Source organism: Bufo bufo, chromosome 5 (assembly GCF_905171765.1).
Source record: "Bufo bufo chromosome 5, aBufBuf1.1, whole genome shotgun sequence".
Classification (NCBI taxonomy): domain Eukaryota; kingdom Metazoa; phylum Chordata; class Amphibia; order Anura; family Bufonidae; genus Bufo; species Bufo bufo.
In genome coordinates this window covers 315,230,638-315,247,908 of record NC_053393.1, presented here as the reverse complement: position 1 = coordinate 315,247,908, position 17,271 = coordinate 315,230,638, and the positions used below count along the sequence as shown (strand labels likewise).

The 17,271-nt window shown below is 42.2% G+C and overlaps 1 protein-coding gene across 1 annotated transcript in view; it reads left to right on the top strand.

Annotated features, from left to right (window-relative positions):
* SERPINB5 (serpin family B member 5) overlaps positions 1 to 12,135 on the top strand; it is a 74,023-nt gene extending 61,888 nt beyond the window's left edge. The window contains 3 exon segments of the mRNA XM_040433085.1: positions 3,071 to 3,213; positions 8,495 to 8,662; positions 11,620 to 12,135. Of these exon segments, the coding sequence (XP_040289019.1) occupies positions 3,071 to 3,213; positions 8,495 to 8,662; positions 11,620 to 12,024 (716 nt within the window). The 3' untranslated portion in view covers positions 12,025 to 12,135.
* The last annotated feature ends 5,136 nt before the right edge of the window (positions 12,136 to 17,271 follow it).

The window sequence follows — 17,271 nt, the reverse complement described above, 5'->3', positions numbered from 1 at the left end:
ATGTTATTAGCGGTTGGCGCCATTTGGTGATTTTTCTTTCTCTTTACTTCTCTCCAATTTTACTATACTGCTTTCTTGCAGATAGTTTATCACCTAGGCTGCCCTGCTTTTTGGACTCTGATCTCCGATTCAATAGTACCTACACTATACCATTTAATATATATTTTTTTTTATTCTCCCCACTCCACTGTGTCCTCTACCTCTGGCGCCCTGTCTGTTCATCCCATACCTCCTATTTTTGGAGTACAGGATTAACCCTCTTTTTTCTTCTCTCACTATCAGTGAAGCAAGCCATCATTAGGCTGAAAAAACAAAACAAACCCATCAGAGAGATAGCAAAAACATTAGGGGTGGCCAAAACAACTGTTTGGAACATCCTTAAAAAGAAAGAACGCACTGGTGAGCTCAGCAACACCAAAAGACCCGGAAGACCATGGTGGATGACCAACGAATTATTTCCCTGGTGAAGAAAACACCCTTTACAACAGTTGGCCAAATCAAGAACACTCTCCAGGAGGTAGGTGTATGTGTTTTAAAGTCAACAATCAAGAGAAGACTTCACCAGAGTGAATACAGAGGGTTCACCACAAGATGTAAACTATTGGTGAGCCTCAAAAACAGGAAGGCCAGATTAGAGTTTGCCAAATGACATCTAAAAAATCCTTCACAGTTCTGGAACAACATCCTATGGACAGATGAGACCGAGATCAACTTGTACCAGAGTGATGGGAAGAGAAGAGTATGGAGAAGGAAAGGAACTGCTTATGATCCTAAGCATACGTCATCAGTGAGGCATGGTGGTGGTAGTGTCATGGCGTGGGCATGTATGGCTGCCAATGGAACTGGTTCTCTTGTATTTATTGATGATGTGACTGCTGACAAAAGTAGCAGGATGAATTCTGAAGTGTTTCGGGCAATATTATCTGCTCATATTCAGCCAAATGCTTCAGAACTCATTGGACGGCGCTTCACATTGCAGATGGACAATGACCCAAAGCATACTGCAAAAGCAACCAAAGAGTTTTTTAAGGGAAAGAAGTGAAATGTTATGCAATGGCCAAGTCAATCACCTGATCTGAATCCGATTGAGCATGCATTTCACTTGCTGAAGACAAAACTGAAGGGAAAATGCCCCAAGAACAAGCAGGAACTGAAGACAGTTGCAGTAGAGGCCTGGCAGAGCATCACCAGGGATGAAACCCAGCATCTGGTGATGTCTATGCGTTCCAGACTTTAGGCTGCAATTGACTGCAAAGGATTTGCAACAAAGTATTAAAAAGTGAAAGTTTGATTTATGATTATTATTCTGTCCCATTACTTTTGGTCCCATGCAAACTGTTGTAATTCCTACACCGTTCACCTGATTTGGATGTAAATACCCTCAAATTAAAGCTAACAGTCTGTAGTTAAAGCACATCTTGTTCGTTTAATTTCAAATCCATTGTGGTGGTGTATAGAGCAAAAAATGTTAGAATTGTGTCGATGTCCCAATATTTATGGACCTGACTGTATACACCAGCAGCATCAGAGACTTCAAAGACTGGCGTAAAACAACGGTCTGTGATAAATCTTTCCCTAGATGTTGCGTGTGTGTCACGGCTGAGGATGGGGAAAACCCTCAGCCGTGCGATGACGGAAGATGGTGGTCGCTGCTTGGCCAGGAGCACAGAATTAGGGAGCAGGTCACCTCCTAACGCATCCCTAATCTGACCCTGACTCCTAGCTGCATGAGCCGACCTTGAAGGTAGGAGGGCCCATGCTCCGGAACCTCGGATCCCTTGTAACCCTCCGCAGATCCCTAAAGCTAGGAGCAGGGTAAGACGACCTGTTCCTCCTAGACACGGAGGAACAGGAGTCTCATAGGCCAGGCTACAATAAAGGGGAACATATACAACTCATGGCAGTGGCAGGTAAATGCCATAAGCACAACACCCACCTGCCACAGACACAAAGCCTGGAACCCATGCGCAAGTGCTGCTGTCCTAACACAGAAACGGACACAGCACACAACACACATCACACAGGAACCCAGGATCATAAGCTGCAATAAGAAACATACAACAGACACATCTTCATCACATCAAACAAGATTTATGACCACAAGTGTGGCTCTCAGTGGCAGATGGTATAAACCAGGAGGGTGCCTCCAGCTTACAAACAAGGCTGGAGTACCTCTCAGCTTCAGGTCTCCACTGAGGCTTTATAGCCCAAGTAGCCACACCCACACAGACACACCCAGTGCACACACACACTAGGAAGGAAGTTAACCCTTCCAACACCAGGGAGTGTAGTGAAACCACAAAGAGGGGAATACACACAAACACTCACTGCAGCTGTTACCGTTGACAACGACATGTGTGGCACACGTGTCCTGGGAACCGGCCAAAAGGCCGAGACACTGCCACCACATGTACAAAGACCAAACGTTGCCACGGGCAGCCACAGGGGAAGGGGAAAATGTCAGAGTGCACACAACATAAAACACAGTGCACACCAGACATTCAGAGTGCATACAAACACCCACACAAACCAAAGGCAACCGCACACATACCTGTTTTCCGCGGCAACCGCACCTGAGGCAAACAGCAAAGTGCCCCCAGCTGCGGTTGACACAACACCAAACCGCGGGCAACTGCATGCGGCTCCCAAGGACTCACGGCCATGAACATGGTCGTGACAGTGTGGACATCAGTTGGAGAATAGAATTGAAAATTTGGATTGCTATGATTGACATGTTCATGAATTAAATTCAGTGCCAGTAGCATCTTGTTGGAGGCACAGGCGGTGAGCACTCTGCATCGTGCAGACCTGTTGACAAAGAAAGGGCATTTATATAAATATCATACGCAAAATCTTAATGCATTTAGAACAACATCCATAGTTCTCTGATTATTGCTTTGTAGATGGAAAAGTGTTTTAAAAATAAAAATGGCACTGCTTGTGTTTTTTTGAAATGTAATGCAATTATACAATTGCTTAATTATTTTAAAAGTTAATAAGTTAATGACATGGTGTAGCTTCAGAGCATATTTTATATTTTATCTTTACATTTATGTAACTTTTTCTGCAGGCAATATGGAGAATGTGTTGGCCGAGGGCTTGTTGAATGAAAATACTAATATGATTCTGTTGGGAGCTTCATACTACAAGGGAAAATGGTTATATAAGTTCAATGAATCAGAAACAAAAGAGTGCGATTTTTATGTAACCAAGGTATGAACACTATAGCCATCTTTCTTAGGCTTAGAGTTTTAAAGGTTTGTCCAAGTTTTATTGACTGTATCTTTGAAAAGTTAAACAACTTTCTAATTAACTCTGCGTTTCAAATTCTCCCCATTTTCAATTTATTTTTTGGCCCCTTTCCTGCTATGTTATACCCCGTGGTGAGCTCAGTAGAAGACATTTCAGCATATGAGTAAAATATTCAGGTTTATTTATGGTTTCCAGTAAAGTCCATAATCAGACCAGTTCAAGTCCTTAATTATCCCATAGTGGCACCATTGGATAAGAGACTATTTAAACATGCACACAACCAATCATGATTCTTTAACACAATCATGTGAGCAGACCAAAGAAATCCAGGTATGGACTACAAGACCTGAATGCCTTCTAATGAGTTAAAAGAAATCCCACACATGGAACATGGATAAAAGAGAAACAAAAGAACAAAGTTACTTATACATTTATACAAATATGTATAAATAGTACATTTAGTTTACCCAGAAATATCATATTAGATCATGTTTATAAAGGGTCTTAGTATCTTACTCTGTTCAGGAGTTTCCTCCTATGGTTCCCAACTCATTCTAAAGCATTAGCTCATTTAATGCCAAGTACATTGAATGTGGAAATGGACAGACTCAAAATGTAGGTATGCAACAGAAATATTTCTGGTTCTTGCGCTCACAGCAGCAGATTCCTGTAAACAGTAATTGTTAGATTATCAGCATCTTACATATTGCAGTTATGCTGCCCAGCACTTCTGTGTTTGGTGAGCTGGAATTGTTTGTCGTTCTTGATGCGCAGTGGATTTTTCTGTTTTTCTAACGATTTTTGTTATTTTGGTACTTTTTACAGCAAGATTTAGGTGTCATCACATTAGTAACTTGCTACGTACCTACATATATAAACACATACCGAGTCTCCGCTGAGACGGTTGTATCCAGTCTAAGCAGTTCTTTGTGAGGTCAACATATCAGCAGCAGCTTCACAATTGTCTCTGGTAGCTTGCTATACTGTATCAATCTTGAGCCCATGTTGTGTAGCTCACAGAGTATTGGTTTTAGTTTTAATTTTTGATTGCATTAAGTCTGTCTCTAGGAAACCCCCTATTAAACCAGGCACAGTGCATTTTAGAACTAGTTTAGCTGAATTTGCAACAGCTAGCAGTCCGCCCCAGATGCCAGCTGTTAGAGGGGTGCCAGATGCAATGAGCACTGACATCAATACAGATGGAAGTGCTCATTCCTAGAGCACCAGGGAGCTGGAGCTCCTTTCACTTACTGACCACTCAGCACCCCGCACTACTTCCCTACTCCGGGCCGGCGCACTGAATGGCGAAGCTGGAGTCATCTGCTCCCTGCTTCCCCACTCAGCCCTGCAGGCATAGATCGCACTGCCAGACTGTGTTGGAGGAGCATGCAGCCTGAGAATCTGCCTGTGCACTCCTCCCACACAGCACTGCAGCGTGATCTGTGCCTGCAGGGGAGTGCTGGAGGTGATCAGATCATCAGGAATGGGACAAGGTGACTATTTGCATTTTTTTTTTCTTAACACTGAGTGCTCACAATGTGAGCATAACTACTGTGAAGGGAGCACAGAGAAGGCATTACTACAGTGAAGGGGCATAAGAACTGTTATAGGGTCACAGAGATGGCATGTCTACTGTGAGGGTGGCACAAGGACGGAATAACTACTGAAGGGTGCACAATGAGGGGGTGTAACTACTGTGAGGAGGGTACAATGAGGTGGCATAACTACTGTGAGAGGGGCACAATGAGGGCATAACTACTGTGAAAGGGGCACAATGAAGGGATAACTACTGTGAGGGGGTGAAAGAGGTGCATTAGTACTATGATGGGGCACAATGTGGGCATTACTACTGTGAGGGGGACATAGTAAGGACATTACTACTGTGAAGGGGCACAATGAGAGGATTTTTACTGTGAGGGGGCACAATGAGGGCATAACTACTGTGAGGGAGGACCAAAATTAAGGCATAACATCTTTTAAAGCATGGGGGGGGGGGGGGGGCAGAGAAAAGACTTGCCCTGGTGCCAAACAAATTAGGCACACCACTGAATAGCAATCAGTTGCCTTATTCTGCAGAAAAAGTGCTTTAAATTCATATGCATATGATGAGTTAAGTGCACTCGGATCAATGCCAATCTTTGCACCCCTCTCCTGCTTCTTCTGTCAGCCCCTCCCTCTCTTTGATTGACAGGCCAAGGTTCCTGTAGGGTTGTTCTGCCTGGCACTGTTAATCAAGGAGAAGGAGGGTCTTGCAGAGGAAGCACGAAGTGCAATAATGGGTTCACAGGGAGTTTTTTGGAAACGGGTTTGAGACAGATTTCATCACAGGTTTTACAGCCAAAGCCAGAAGTTGATCCAAAAGATGATCCATAAGCTCTTCCCTTATATTTGATTCCTTTTGAATCCATTTCTGGAACCTGCAGGAAACTCTGCCTCAAAGTCTCCTTCAAAAACTTGGTGTGAAATACTCCAAGGGTGCACAGAACTGCTGTCATTGCACTAGTTGCCCATACAGTACAGGATTCAATTCAAACTCCTCACTCTCGCCCACAAAGGTCTCCACAGTGCTGCACCCCTTAATGTCCTCCCTAATTTCTGTCTACCATCCTACCTGTGCACTCTGTTCAGCCAACGACTTCCAACTAACATCCACCATTATCCGAACCTCGCACACCCGTCTCCAAGACGTCTCCAGAGCTGCACCAGTTCTCTGAAATGCCCTACACCAAGCAATTAGGCTGATTCATAACATCCACAGTTTTAGGTGCTCCTTAAAAACATATCTTTTTAGGGTGGCCTATCACATCCCCTAATCTAACTCTTCTCCATTCACTTTCCTTCAACGTCATTCTTCTGAACCTGACTCATCATCAACCACTATCCACTACACCCCATGCATTTAAAAGCACTACAAATATCAGCAGGTCTTGCCCATGAAGCTTTATTTACCCCCTATGGCTGGACCATTGTACAAATCAAGCACTTTTACCTTTTGTGTCACCCCTATCTCATTCCTCGTTTTAATTTTTGACTTGTTTGTTTCTATGTAATGTATGATTTGGCTTGTACATGAACCCCCTGATTGTAAAGAGATGTGGAATATGTTGGCACTATATAAAAGATTATTATTATTATTAATATTATTATTTGCATATGGAGTAAAAGTACCTTTTTACCATAACGAAGCCATCATTGAATTCAGCTGAGTTAGCCCTACAAGTGTAACAGTGAATTTCTTGGTGACAGGCCCCCTTTAAAGTCAGGCTCATAAAAATAAATATATTTAAATGAGACAACTGCATTGATAACATGTATCATTAGTTTATAGTTTTCACATTAAAAAATCTTCAGTCTGTGTGTGATACTTCTACTCAATATCCCTGTATACATGGATTACATTGAATCTTGGACAGCAGTGCATGGAGGCTCTATGGCTTCATACTAAAACAAGGGGCATGGCTTAGTGGAAGGGGGCAGGCATAAGATGTGCCATTTTGCACCAAAATCGTTGCACAATTCTGGCATAATCTGTCTCAAAGTAAGCCAACCAATAATTGGTATAGAGTCGGAGAAAAGTGTCTGCACCAGATTTATCCAGCCTGAGCCTTAGGCGATCCTTAGTATTTGTAAATCTGGGTTTATGGCTATATAAATGCAATGAGCAGGACCGTGGTACGGTTACACGGACACCAATTATGCAGTGGGTCCGGATATGGGTATATAAGTCTATAGTTTTTGTTTGTGACGCCAATTGCAGCGTGCGCAGGGTACAGTCCCAGGGCCCTTTAAGGTGTTGCAACTCACGTACCAGGTGTGGAATGCCAGAGTGGTATAATGTCTCTGTGTGGTAGTGGTAATAGTGTCAACGGTGTCTCCTACCTTGATACGGCTGGACTCCTGGATCCTGGCTCACTTGCAATAAAATGAGTGTGGCTAGTAGGAGTAATTGAGGATTTTAGTAGCAGTAAATGAGATCCAGACTTGAAATATAATTCAACTTGTCTTTACTGGAGGCAGCATTAATCCATATGAGTTACAGCAATAGTCTTGGGTCCCAGCAGGTATTGGCAATGTATGGCAGGGATCAATATCTCTTCTGCTTCTATCATGTGCCTGGGGAATATGGCAGGAATCTGTCTTCTGCTCTGTCTATCTTCTGCTATGTATGGGGACTGACTAGCTGAGGAGGAATTTGGCTTCTCCTGGTCTCTGGATGTTACTCACAGTTAGCTCACAGGGAATGGCTCGTCCTGGAGATCTGGAGATGGCTGCCTGCTTGTCACCAGTTGAGGGTGAAGGCTCAGGCTGTGAATGAAGATCTTTGGTCTCAACCGAGACAAGATCCTGGGTTGGGATCCCTAGAACTGGGAGCTCCTACCAGCACAACTTTCCCCTAGCAGGGGTGGCTGGTACACTACCTGTAACTTCCTTTCCTCCCCATGAGGCAGGATGTGGGAACATTCCACACCTCCTCAAAGAGGGGGGAGCTAGACTGGAATGAACTATTCCAGTCTAGATATGCTAAACTGTTACTAAGACCCTGGTAACACATTGCTGCCACCTGCTGGTGTACATGGAAATTACAGCAAATACATGTAACAGGCTTAGAAAATGCACATTATTAAGGATGTGATATTGACTTACACAAGATGACAGTGCAGATGTTTCCAACAAATAGTAGCGGGGAGAAAGAGTTTAGTAACATAACTCTGGGATGTTACATAAACACTGAAGGATAAATAATTATTATACCAGTAGGTGTCACTATATATCAGGTTATTTCTGTGAATTTGGTTGGCATCTTCTAAACTCTTTTCTTGCTAAGATTAATACACAAAGCCCATATTACTTACAAACCTTTTAGACGTGCATTTTGTTAGTACCTTCTGTTATATATAAATATTATATTATATAAATATATATGTATAAATTGTACCTACCTTGATGGAGCAGCCTGATGAAGATGGCGGAGCGCCACTGAAACACGTAGCATTTTTTTATTTATTTTTTATTTGTTAGTTTTAATAAACACCATTTTATCAGAAGCTCCTGGTGCAGCACGTGATTCTTCTCTGTGTCCATTTGGTGACCCCTCTTCTTTGCCAATCATGATTTGAAAACACTTATGTACAGTAATCTAGTGCACAGTACATAAACTATTGCTACATTAGTAATAAAGTGTAATAACAGTAACATTAATAACAATAATACGTATAATAAACAAGTCACTCTTCTCGTTTAGACTGAAACTAAACCAGTTCAGATGATGCAGCTAGAGGCACGACTCGGCGTGAGAAGAATAAACGAAGAGAATTTGGTAGTCCTCGATATCCCATTTGCAAGCAAACTGATGAGCATGCTTATTATGATGCCAAATAGCATTGAAGATGACTCCACTGGACTAGAAAAGGTAACAGTTGTAGGACTTCTTCATGTAAGGCTACTTTCACACTTGCGTTCAGGGTTCCGCTTGTGAGTTCCATTTGAAGGCTCTCACAAGCGGCCCTGAACGCATCCGTACAGCCCCAATGCATTCTGAGTGGATGCGGATCCGCTCAGAAAGCCTCATTATGGCTCCGCTTGGCCTCCGTTCCGCTCAGCAGGCGGACACCCGAACGCAGCTTGCAGCGTTCGGGTGTCCGCCTGGCCGTGCGGAGCCAAACTGATCCATCCAGACTTACAATGTAAGTCAATGGGGACGGATCCGTTTGAAGTTGACACAATATGGTGCAATTTCAAACGGATCCGTCCCCCATTGACTTTCAATGCAAAGTCTGGACGGATCCGTCTGACTAACTTTCACACTTAGATTTTTTTCTGAAATATAATGCAGACGGATCCGTTCTGAACGGATACCATCGTTTGCATTATAGGAGCGGATCCGTCTGTGCAGACACCAGACGGATCCGCTCCGAACGCAAGTGTGAAAATAGCCTTAAGCTGTATTTGTAGTAAGTCTTCTTTGTCTTCTTATAGATCAGAGTTTAAAATATTTTTAAAAATTAAATATATAAGTAGATATCTGATGATGCGTTGGTTTCCATATAGTTTTCTGGTCTGGTATGGATTACTAAAGATGGAGAATGGAAAGCATAAAGGACATAGACAACTTATTTGATCTTAATCATACCACTTCAGCAGCTAAACTATTGTGCCTTTCTCATAACCTAACCTATCATTGCCTTTCCCTTCTTTCACCTTCTCGTTAATGTCCTGACCGTCTCTTTCATCTTTCAATCTTACCTGTTACACCACTGTTCTATGTTTCCCTTGAAGGGGTTGTCTCACTTCAGCAAATGACATTTATCATGTCGAGAAAGTTAATACAAGCCACTTACTAATGTATTGTGATTGTCCACATTGCTTCCTTTGCTGGCTGGATGCATTTTTTCATCACATTATACACTGCTTATTTCCAGGGGTTATGAGCATCCTGCGGGCCAACCCCATTGTCTTATAGTGTGCAAGCACGGCCACCATTGCTGGATTGCAGGATGGTCAGACAATCACAATACAATCACTGGCTTACTGCCCATTGAGGCAGACTACGCAGTTGCTATGGGGCCCGTGAGTGTGAAGGGCCCGACCAGGCTGTATGGCCCTGTCCCTTTTGCAACCTAAATGTGCACTTCCCTTCCTCCTTGCCCCTGCAGCTGCCCACCATCTGCCTAATCCCTCAGTTAGATAAAGAGCTGGTCAATAAGCATGGAGATGCTGTGCTCTTTGCTCTGCTTACTGACCAGCAGTGATGGCCAGTTCGCAGTGTTCGCCCGCGAACACATGCGGGCTGCCATCTTGACTAAGCCCTTACCTGTGCCAGGAGTCGGTCTGAAACAAATGCGGTCACCGGGAGCAGGCAGTTCCGAGAACAGCCCAATGAAGGCCCCCGGCGGCTGTTCTCGGAACTGCCTGCTCCCGGTGACCGCATTTGATTTCAGACAGGCTCGCGGCACAGGCACAGTTAAGGGCTTACCTGTGCATCGCCGGACTTGTGATTCAAGATGGCAGCCCGCATGTGTTCACAGTTGAATTTTTGGCACCGTGACCTGACCTGTTCTCCACTCTACACTCTGCTGCTTTACTGCCTGATGCATCTAGCATCATTACAGTTTACAGCAGCAGAGCACCGTAAGAGAGAGCGGCCCTGCAAGTTCAGCAGAGCTTCACTGCTCCTCCTTACCTCTCGGCCACCGACCTGGATAGGTAGAGGATAAACTCCATGAGCTATCAGGACTACACTGAGCCGGTACAGACACAGCAAACAGTAAGCACAGTGCATAACAATATTCATAGCTGACTGCTGAGACTGCTCTGCTGGCTGAGGCTCGGTGTGTAATACATGATAGGGATAGGGTGGGGTTACCAGGAGTGTTGGTGTGTGAGTGTGTATATATATATATATATATATATATATCTCCACACACATACAGGACATTGTTCACTGCTTACTCACCACACAGCAGCCTTTATATGCTTCCAACCCTGCTTCCATATGCTTCCAGCTGCTCTGCTACATAGATGTGTGGCACAGTGACAGGACAGGAACTAGCTCCAATTCTGCCAATTTAACCCTTAAGACTCTGTGTGTGGACATTACAAGCACAATGCACATAGAACATACCGATGCTGTTATTATTAGGTTAGTGCAATAATTGTTTAATGGAAAGGAAGGGGGGGGGGGGGGCAATTCTGAGCTTTGCTATGGGCCCCCATGATTTCTATGTATTCCCAGAATAAAATGTATGGAACAGTAGGGCACATGCCTGACCTGCTGCTCCATCAAATCAGGGGGAACAGGAACCTCATCAGCAGTAGAGATCCATTTATTGAAGCAAATGGAGAAGGCACTTATTGCTTACTAAAGTCATTTGAAGGTCTTCTAAAGACGCAAATGATTTACTACTTTGGTAAAAGACATTGGGGGTAATTTACTATTGATCTACAAGTAGAAAAATTTGCTAATTTTGTTGCAAGTGGCAGTTTCAGCTTTTTACAAAAGCTTTGCCATTTTTCCAAAAAGTGGGTGGGCATGAGGAGGAGATGCTGTTGGGACCTCAGCAGCCCTACTCATTTAACAGCATGTACTAGAAAACTGGTGCACATTACACCAAAAAACAACATTGGCTTCTTGCTGGAGTAGATTTCAATTCCAGCACACAGACAGCACAAGAATGAGAAAAATGTACTAAGAGGCATGCTCCTCTTAATAAATTGGTGGGATCTTCCTCCAGAAGGGTTATAACTAAGACTGGAGTGAGAAATGATGGTCTTTAGTAAATGACCCCACCATTTATAGCTAAATAATAATTTAGAAACAATATATGTTAGGCTAAATATGTTAACTTTCTTCTTCATCTCTACTTTTAGCTGGAAAAAGAGCTAACATCTGACAACTATATCAACTGGACTAACCCCAGCATGATGGCCAACAGCAAAGTAAAGCTGAGTTTGCCTAAGTTTAAGATAACAAGCAGTCTTAACTTAAAGGAGAAACTGAAGAGCATGGGCATGAATGATGCATTCAATGAAGAGGTGGCAGATTTTTCCAAAATGTCAGAGAAGAAGGGTCTGTCTGTGTCTGAAGCAATTTATGAAAATAGCATAGATATAGGAGAGGATGGCACTGAGACAGTGGATGCCATACGAGAGAGAGTCCTGATGTCGAAAACGGAATGTAAAGCTGACCACCCTTTTCTGTTCGCTATCAAACACACCAAGACACAAGGTATTCTATTGTGTGGCAGGTATACAGGCCCTGCAGCTTCATCTTAGGTAATCAAAATGAGATTGCGGCTTTAGTATTTTATTTTTTGTTTGCTAGCCTGCACATCATGTATCCGTATATGTATGCACATAGACATTTTACTCATGTAATATTGCTATTCTTCAATAAAAATACCTGCAAAATAAAAGTGACTGTTTTTCTTTGCTCTCAGCAATAGAGAATATACAGAATCATAAATCTAGTTCAAATATGGTGGAAACCAAAGGGAACACATAGTTTAGCTACTGCCATATAGTTTATATTATTCAGACTGCTACGTAGGGACTTATTGCAGATAATCTACATTTAAACTGTAATGTTTGAGAAGCAGCCACATATAATTTCACATTGGTCATGTAGGAAGAACAGTACTAGAAAAACATGACTGCTGTCCTTCAACAATCGTGTCATGCTGGTCCACAATTTGCCTGTGGTACTGCTGTTTAGCCCCATTAACGTCAATGAACCTGAATTGTGTTGCCAAACATACCTGATGGACATATAAGAAAGCAGCCAGTCCTCTACAGCCCTTTTAAGTAGTGCATACACAATAAATTCAGGTTGGTGGATCCTGTTGGAATCAGCAGAATCCCATAATAATCTAATGCATAGGGGTGTTCCTCATAGACAGAAATGAGGGATGAGTAGGCAATGAGGATCGGGTTTGATGAATTTCAGCATACCCAATCTTTGGTTCTTGTGTTGGGTTTCGCTTTTGAGACCAACACAGAAATGCTTAACCAATTCAAGACTGAGCCATATACTCCGCTTCCTGTCCAGGCTCACTCTTTTAAAGCCATTACTTTTTTTTCCTTTCAGTTATGTAAATAGTTTTTGCACCTTTTTCGGTGACACATGGGTCTTTATTTTTACGTCATTTTTTCTGTATTCTTTGTTTCTAAGTTTTTAACTCTGGAAAAATGTAAACAAAAGAAAAAATAGTCTGTTTTTCACATTTTTACAAAGTTCAACTAAAATACTTTTTAAAATTTTGTTCCCTTTCTGTAAAAGTTGTTTTGATATAGGGTGATGTACATGTATAGTATGCATTCATTTTTTTATTTTTTTACATTTTTTGTACCTCTTCTCCATGAAGTCAAACAGGGCCTTAGGGGGCATTTAACATAAAAAAAAAAAATTAAATCTCTGATTTCTATTGTAACTAAGGCTGACATATTATCCACAATTAGAGCTCATGCACATGAACTTATTTTCTTTTCGCTTCTGTTCCGTTTTTTTTGCGGACCATATGCGGAACCTTTGACTTCAATGGGTCCGCAAAAACAACGGAAGGTACTCCGTGTGCATTCCGTTTCCGTATTTCCATTCCACAAAAAAGTAGTGCATGTCCTATTATTGTCTGCAAATCACGGTCCGAGGCCCTATTCAAGTCAATGGGTGCGCAAAAAATACGGAACGCACACGGAACGCATCCGTATGTCATCCGCATTTTGCGGATCCATACTGCAGAAATGCTATGCCCAGCCCATATTGCTCATGTGTTTGGTGATTAATAAGTTACTGTTTCCGTTTCCGATCGGCAAAAAGCTGATTGCATACGGAAACCATACGGATATGTTTTGTGGAATAATGGAACGAAAGAGGACAAATCGGAACGAAAGAGGACAAATCAGAGAAAAAAAAACATCAGATGCAGAATAACGGATCAGTTTAAAAACAGACTGCAAAACAACAATGGTCTTGTGCATGAGCCCTTAGGCTGGGTTCATATATGCTTTGTGACCTCTGGCAGTCTGTTCTAGCAGAGGAACACACTGCCGGAGTTCATGGTATCTGGCACAGCTGGATACTGCCGCACACTACTGAATCCCCATTCACTATAATAGTGAAGTGGGGATCCTGCGGTGAATGGTGGTATCCATCTGTGCCTTTGCTGGGACAGACAACGCATGTGAACTCAGCCTTAGGCTACTTTCACACTAGCAGCAGCTTTCTCTGGCAGGCTGTTCTGGCGGGTGAACAGTCTGATGGATCCGTGATACCGCTAGTGCATGCGTGCCGCCGGAGGACAGCTTTGGCCCCATTGACTATATTGGGGGCGGGCTGGAGTTCTGGCGGCAGCATGGCAAACATGCCAAGAGCCGGCCAAAATAAAACTAAAACATGCTGATGGATCATGTGATGGACCATGTGATGAGCACAGTGATGTCATCACAGGTCCTTTACCCAGGTCCTGAAGAAAGAAGACAGAAGAGAAGCTGGGCTGCGCGAACAAGTGAATTAAGGTGAGTTAAATTATTATTATTATTTTTTTAACCCCTCCAGCCCTATTGTACTATGCATTCTGTATTAAAGAATGCTATTATTTTCCCTTATAACCAAGTTATAAGGGAAAATAATAATGATTGGTTCCCCATCCCGATCATCTCCTAGCAACCGTGCGTGAAAATCGCACCGCATCCGCACTTGCTTGTGGATGCTTGTGATTTTCACGCAGCCCCATTCACTTATATGGGGCCTGCATTGCGTGAAAAACGCACAATATAGAACATGCTGCAATTTTCACGCAACGCACAAGTGATGCGTGAAAATCACTGCTCATGTGCACAGCCCCATAGAAATGAATGGGTCCCGATTCAGTGCGGGTGCAATGCGTTCACCTCCCGCATTGCACCCGCGCGGAAATCTCGTCCGTGTGAAACCAGCATTACATAGTGGAAAAACTGATTTTACAAAATTTGTTAACCCTTTAGGTGTTCCACAAGAATTAAAATATGAAATTTCAAAATTTTACTTTATTGGCAGATTTTCCATTTTAATCATTTTTTTTTTAACACATGGAGGGTTCACAACCAAACAAAACTCTATATTTATTACCCTGATTCTGCGGTTTACAGAAACATACCACATGTGGTCGTAAACTGATGTACGGGCACACGGCACGGTGCAGAAGAAAAGAAGCGCCATATGGTTTTTGTAAGGCAGATTTTGCTGGACTGGTTTTTAGATGGCATGTCCCATTTTAAGCCCCACTGATGCACCCTTACAGTAGAAACTCCCAAAAAGAGACCCCATTTTGGAAACTATGGGATAAGGTGCCAGTTTTATTGGTACTATTTTGGGGTACATAGGATTTTTAATTAATCTATATTAAGCTTTTTGTGATGCAAGGTAACAAAAAAATGGCTGTTTTGGCACCGTTTTTATTTTTTACAATGTTGATCTGACAGGGTAGATCATGTGCTATTTTTAAAGAGCAGGTTGTTACGCACGCAATTATATCAAATATGTCTACTTTTTTTGTTTGTTTCAGCTTTACATAAGCATTTTTTTAACTATGTTTTTGTGTCTCCATTTCCTGAACGCCTTATTTTTTTATTTTTACACAGTACGTCTTGAGCAGGGGCACGTTTTTTGCAGGAAGAGTTGACGTTTTTATTGGTACCATTTTTCGGTACATATGATTTTTTGATCATTCATTATTTCACTTTATGCGGCGAGATGACCAAAAAATTGCTTGTTTTAGCAAAGTTTTTATTTATTTTTATAGCGTTCACCTAAGGGGTTAGGTCATGTGACATTATAATACAGCAGATCGTTATGGACGTGGAAATACCTAATATGTCAACTTTTTCTTATTTATTTCAGTTTTACACAATAATAGCTTTTTTTAAACCAAAATTTTAGTGTCTCCATAGTCTGAGAGCCATAACCTTTTTATTTTTTGACCGATTGTCTTAGGTAGGGTTTCTTTTTTTGTGGGATGAGGTGATGGTTTGATTAGTACTATTTTGGGGGGCATAAACCTTTTTGATCGCTTGGTGTTGCAATTTTTGTGATGTAAGGTGGCGTTTTTGGGGGAATTTTTTTTTTACGCTGTTCATCTGAGGAGTTAGGTCATGTGGTATTATTATAGAGCAGGTTGTTACGGATGCGGCGATACCTAATATGCCTTCTTTTATTTTTTTTATTTCACTTTAGCACAATAATAGCAGTTTTGAAGCAAAAAATAATAATATTTTAGTGTCTCCATTGTCTGACAGTGATAGCTTTTTATTTTTTGACCGATTGTCTTAGTTAGGGGCTAATTTTTTGGGGGATGAGGTGACGTCTTGATTGGTACTTTTTTGAGGGGCGTACACCTTTTTGATCGCTTGGTGTTGCAATTTTTGTGATGTAAGGGATTAGGTCATGTGATATTTTTACAATGGTTGTTACGAACATGGCGATACCTAATGTGTATACTTTATTTTATTTATTTCACTTTAACACAATAATAGCATATTTGAAACAAAAAAATTATGTTTTAGTGTATTATGTTCTGAAAGCTATATATATATATTTTTTTAAACTATTTTCTTATGTAGTGGCTCATTTTTTGCGGGATGAGGTGACGGTTTTATTTGGTATTATTTTGTGGGACATACACCTTTTTTATCGCTTGGTGTTGCACTTTTTGCGATGTAAGGGGACAAAAATGGCTTTTTTTCACACTGTTTAAATTTTTTTTTATGGTGTTTATCGGACGGGGTGGATCATGTGATATATTTATAAAGCTTGTCATTACAGACGCGCCGATACCTTTGTGTGTTTTTTCATTTATTTTTTTTTTTTTTATAAAATCAGGGGAAAAGTATTTATTTTTTACTTGAAACTTTATTTTTTTATTAAAAACACAGTTTTCTACTTTTTGTTACTTTATTTCTGTTCTTTAACTTTTGGGGGTCTGATCCCCTCTGCAATGCATTACAATACATTTTTATTGTAATGCATTGCCTGTTAGTGTATTACACAGAATAATACACTAACAGGTTGCCTAGGAGACCCAGCCTGAGGCTGGATCTCCTGGGCACCCGTAGAAGGCAGGTCCCGATTCCATGCAAGGCATTAGGCAACCTCTGCACGGCATCGGGCTACCTTCTCACCCATCATGTCCCCGCCACAGCAGCGCAGGGACCCGATGGGCTCTTTCACACGCAGCAAACCCCTTCTATGTCGCGGTCAGCCGCGGCATAGAAGGGGTTAATGCGCAGGCATCAGTGTTTTCACCGATGCCGACACATACAGCCGGTCCCCTGCAGCTGATCGGGCGGGCGCAGCTCCTGCACCCCACGATCAGCGGGCCATAATAGTACGGTGCTGGGTGGCAAGTCACGTCACGCTGCGCCGTACTATTACAGCGCTGGACGGGAAGGGGTTAAACTCCACAGGAATGCATAAGGAACTAAACATGCAAATGCATGATACCACATGTAAAAGCCTCCTAAAAGGTGTATATCCCATCTGAGACGCAA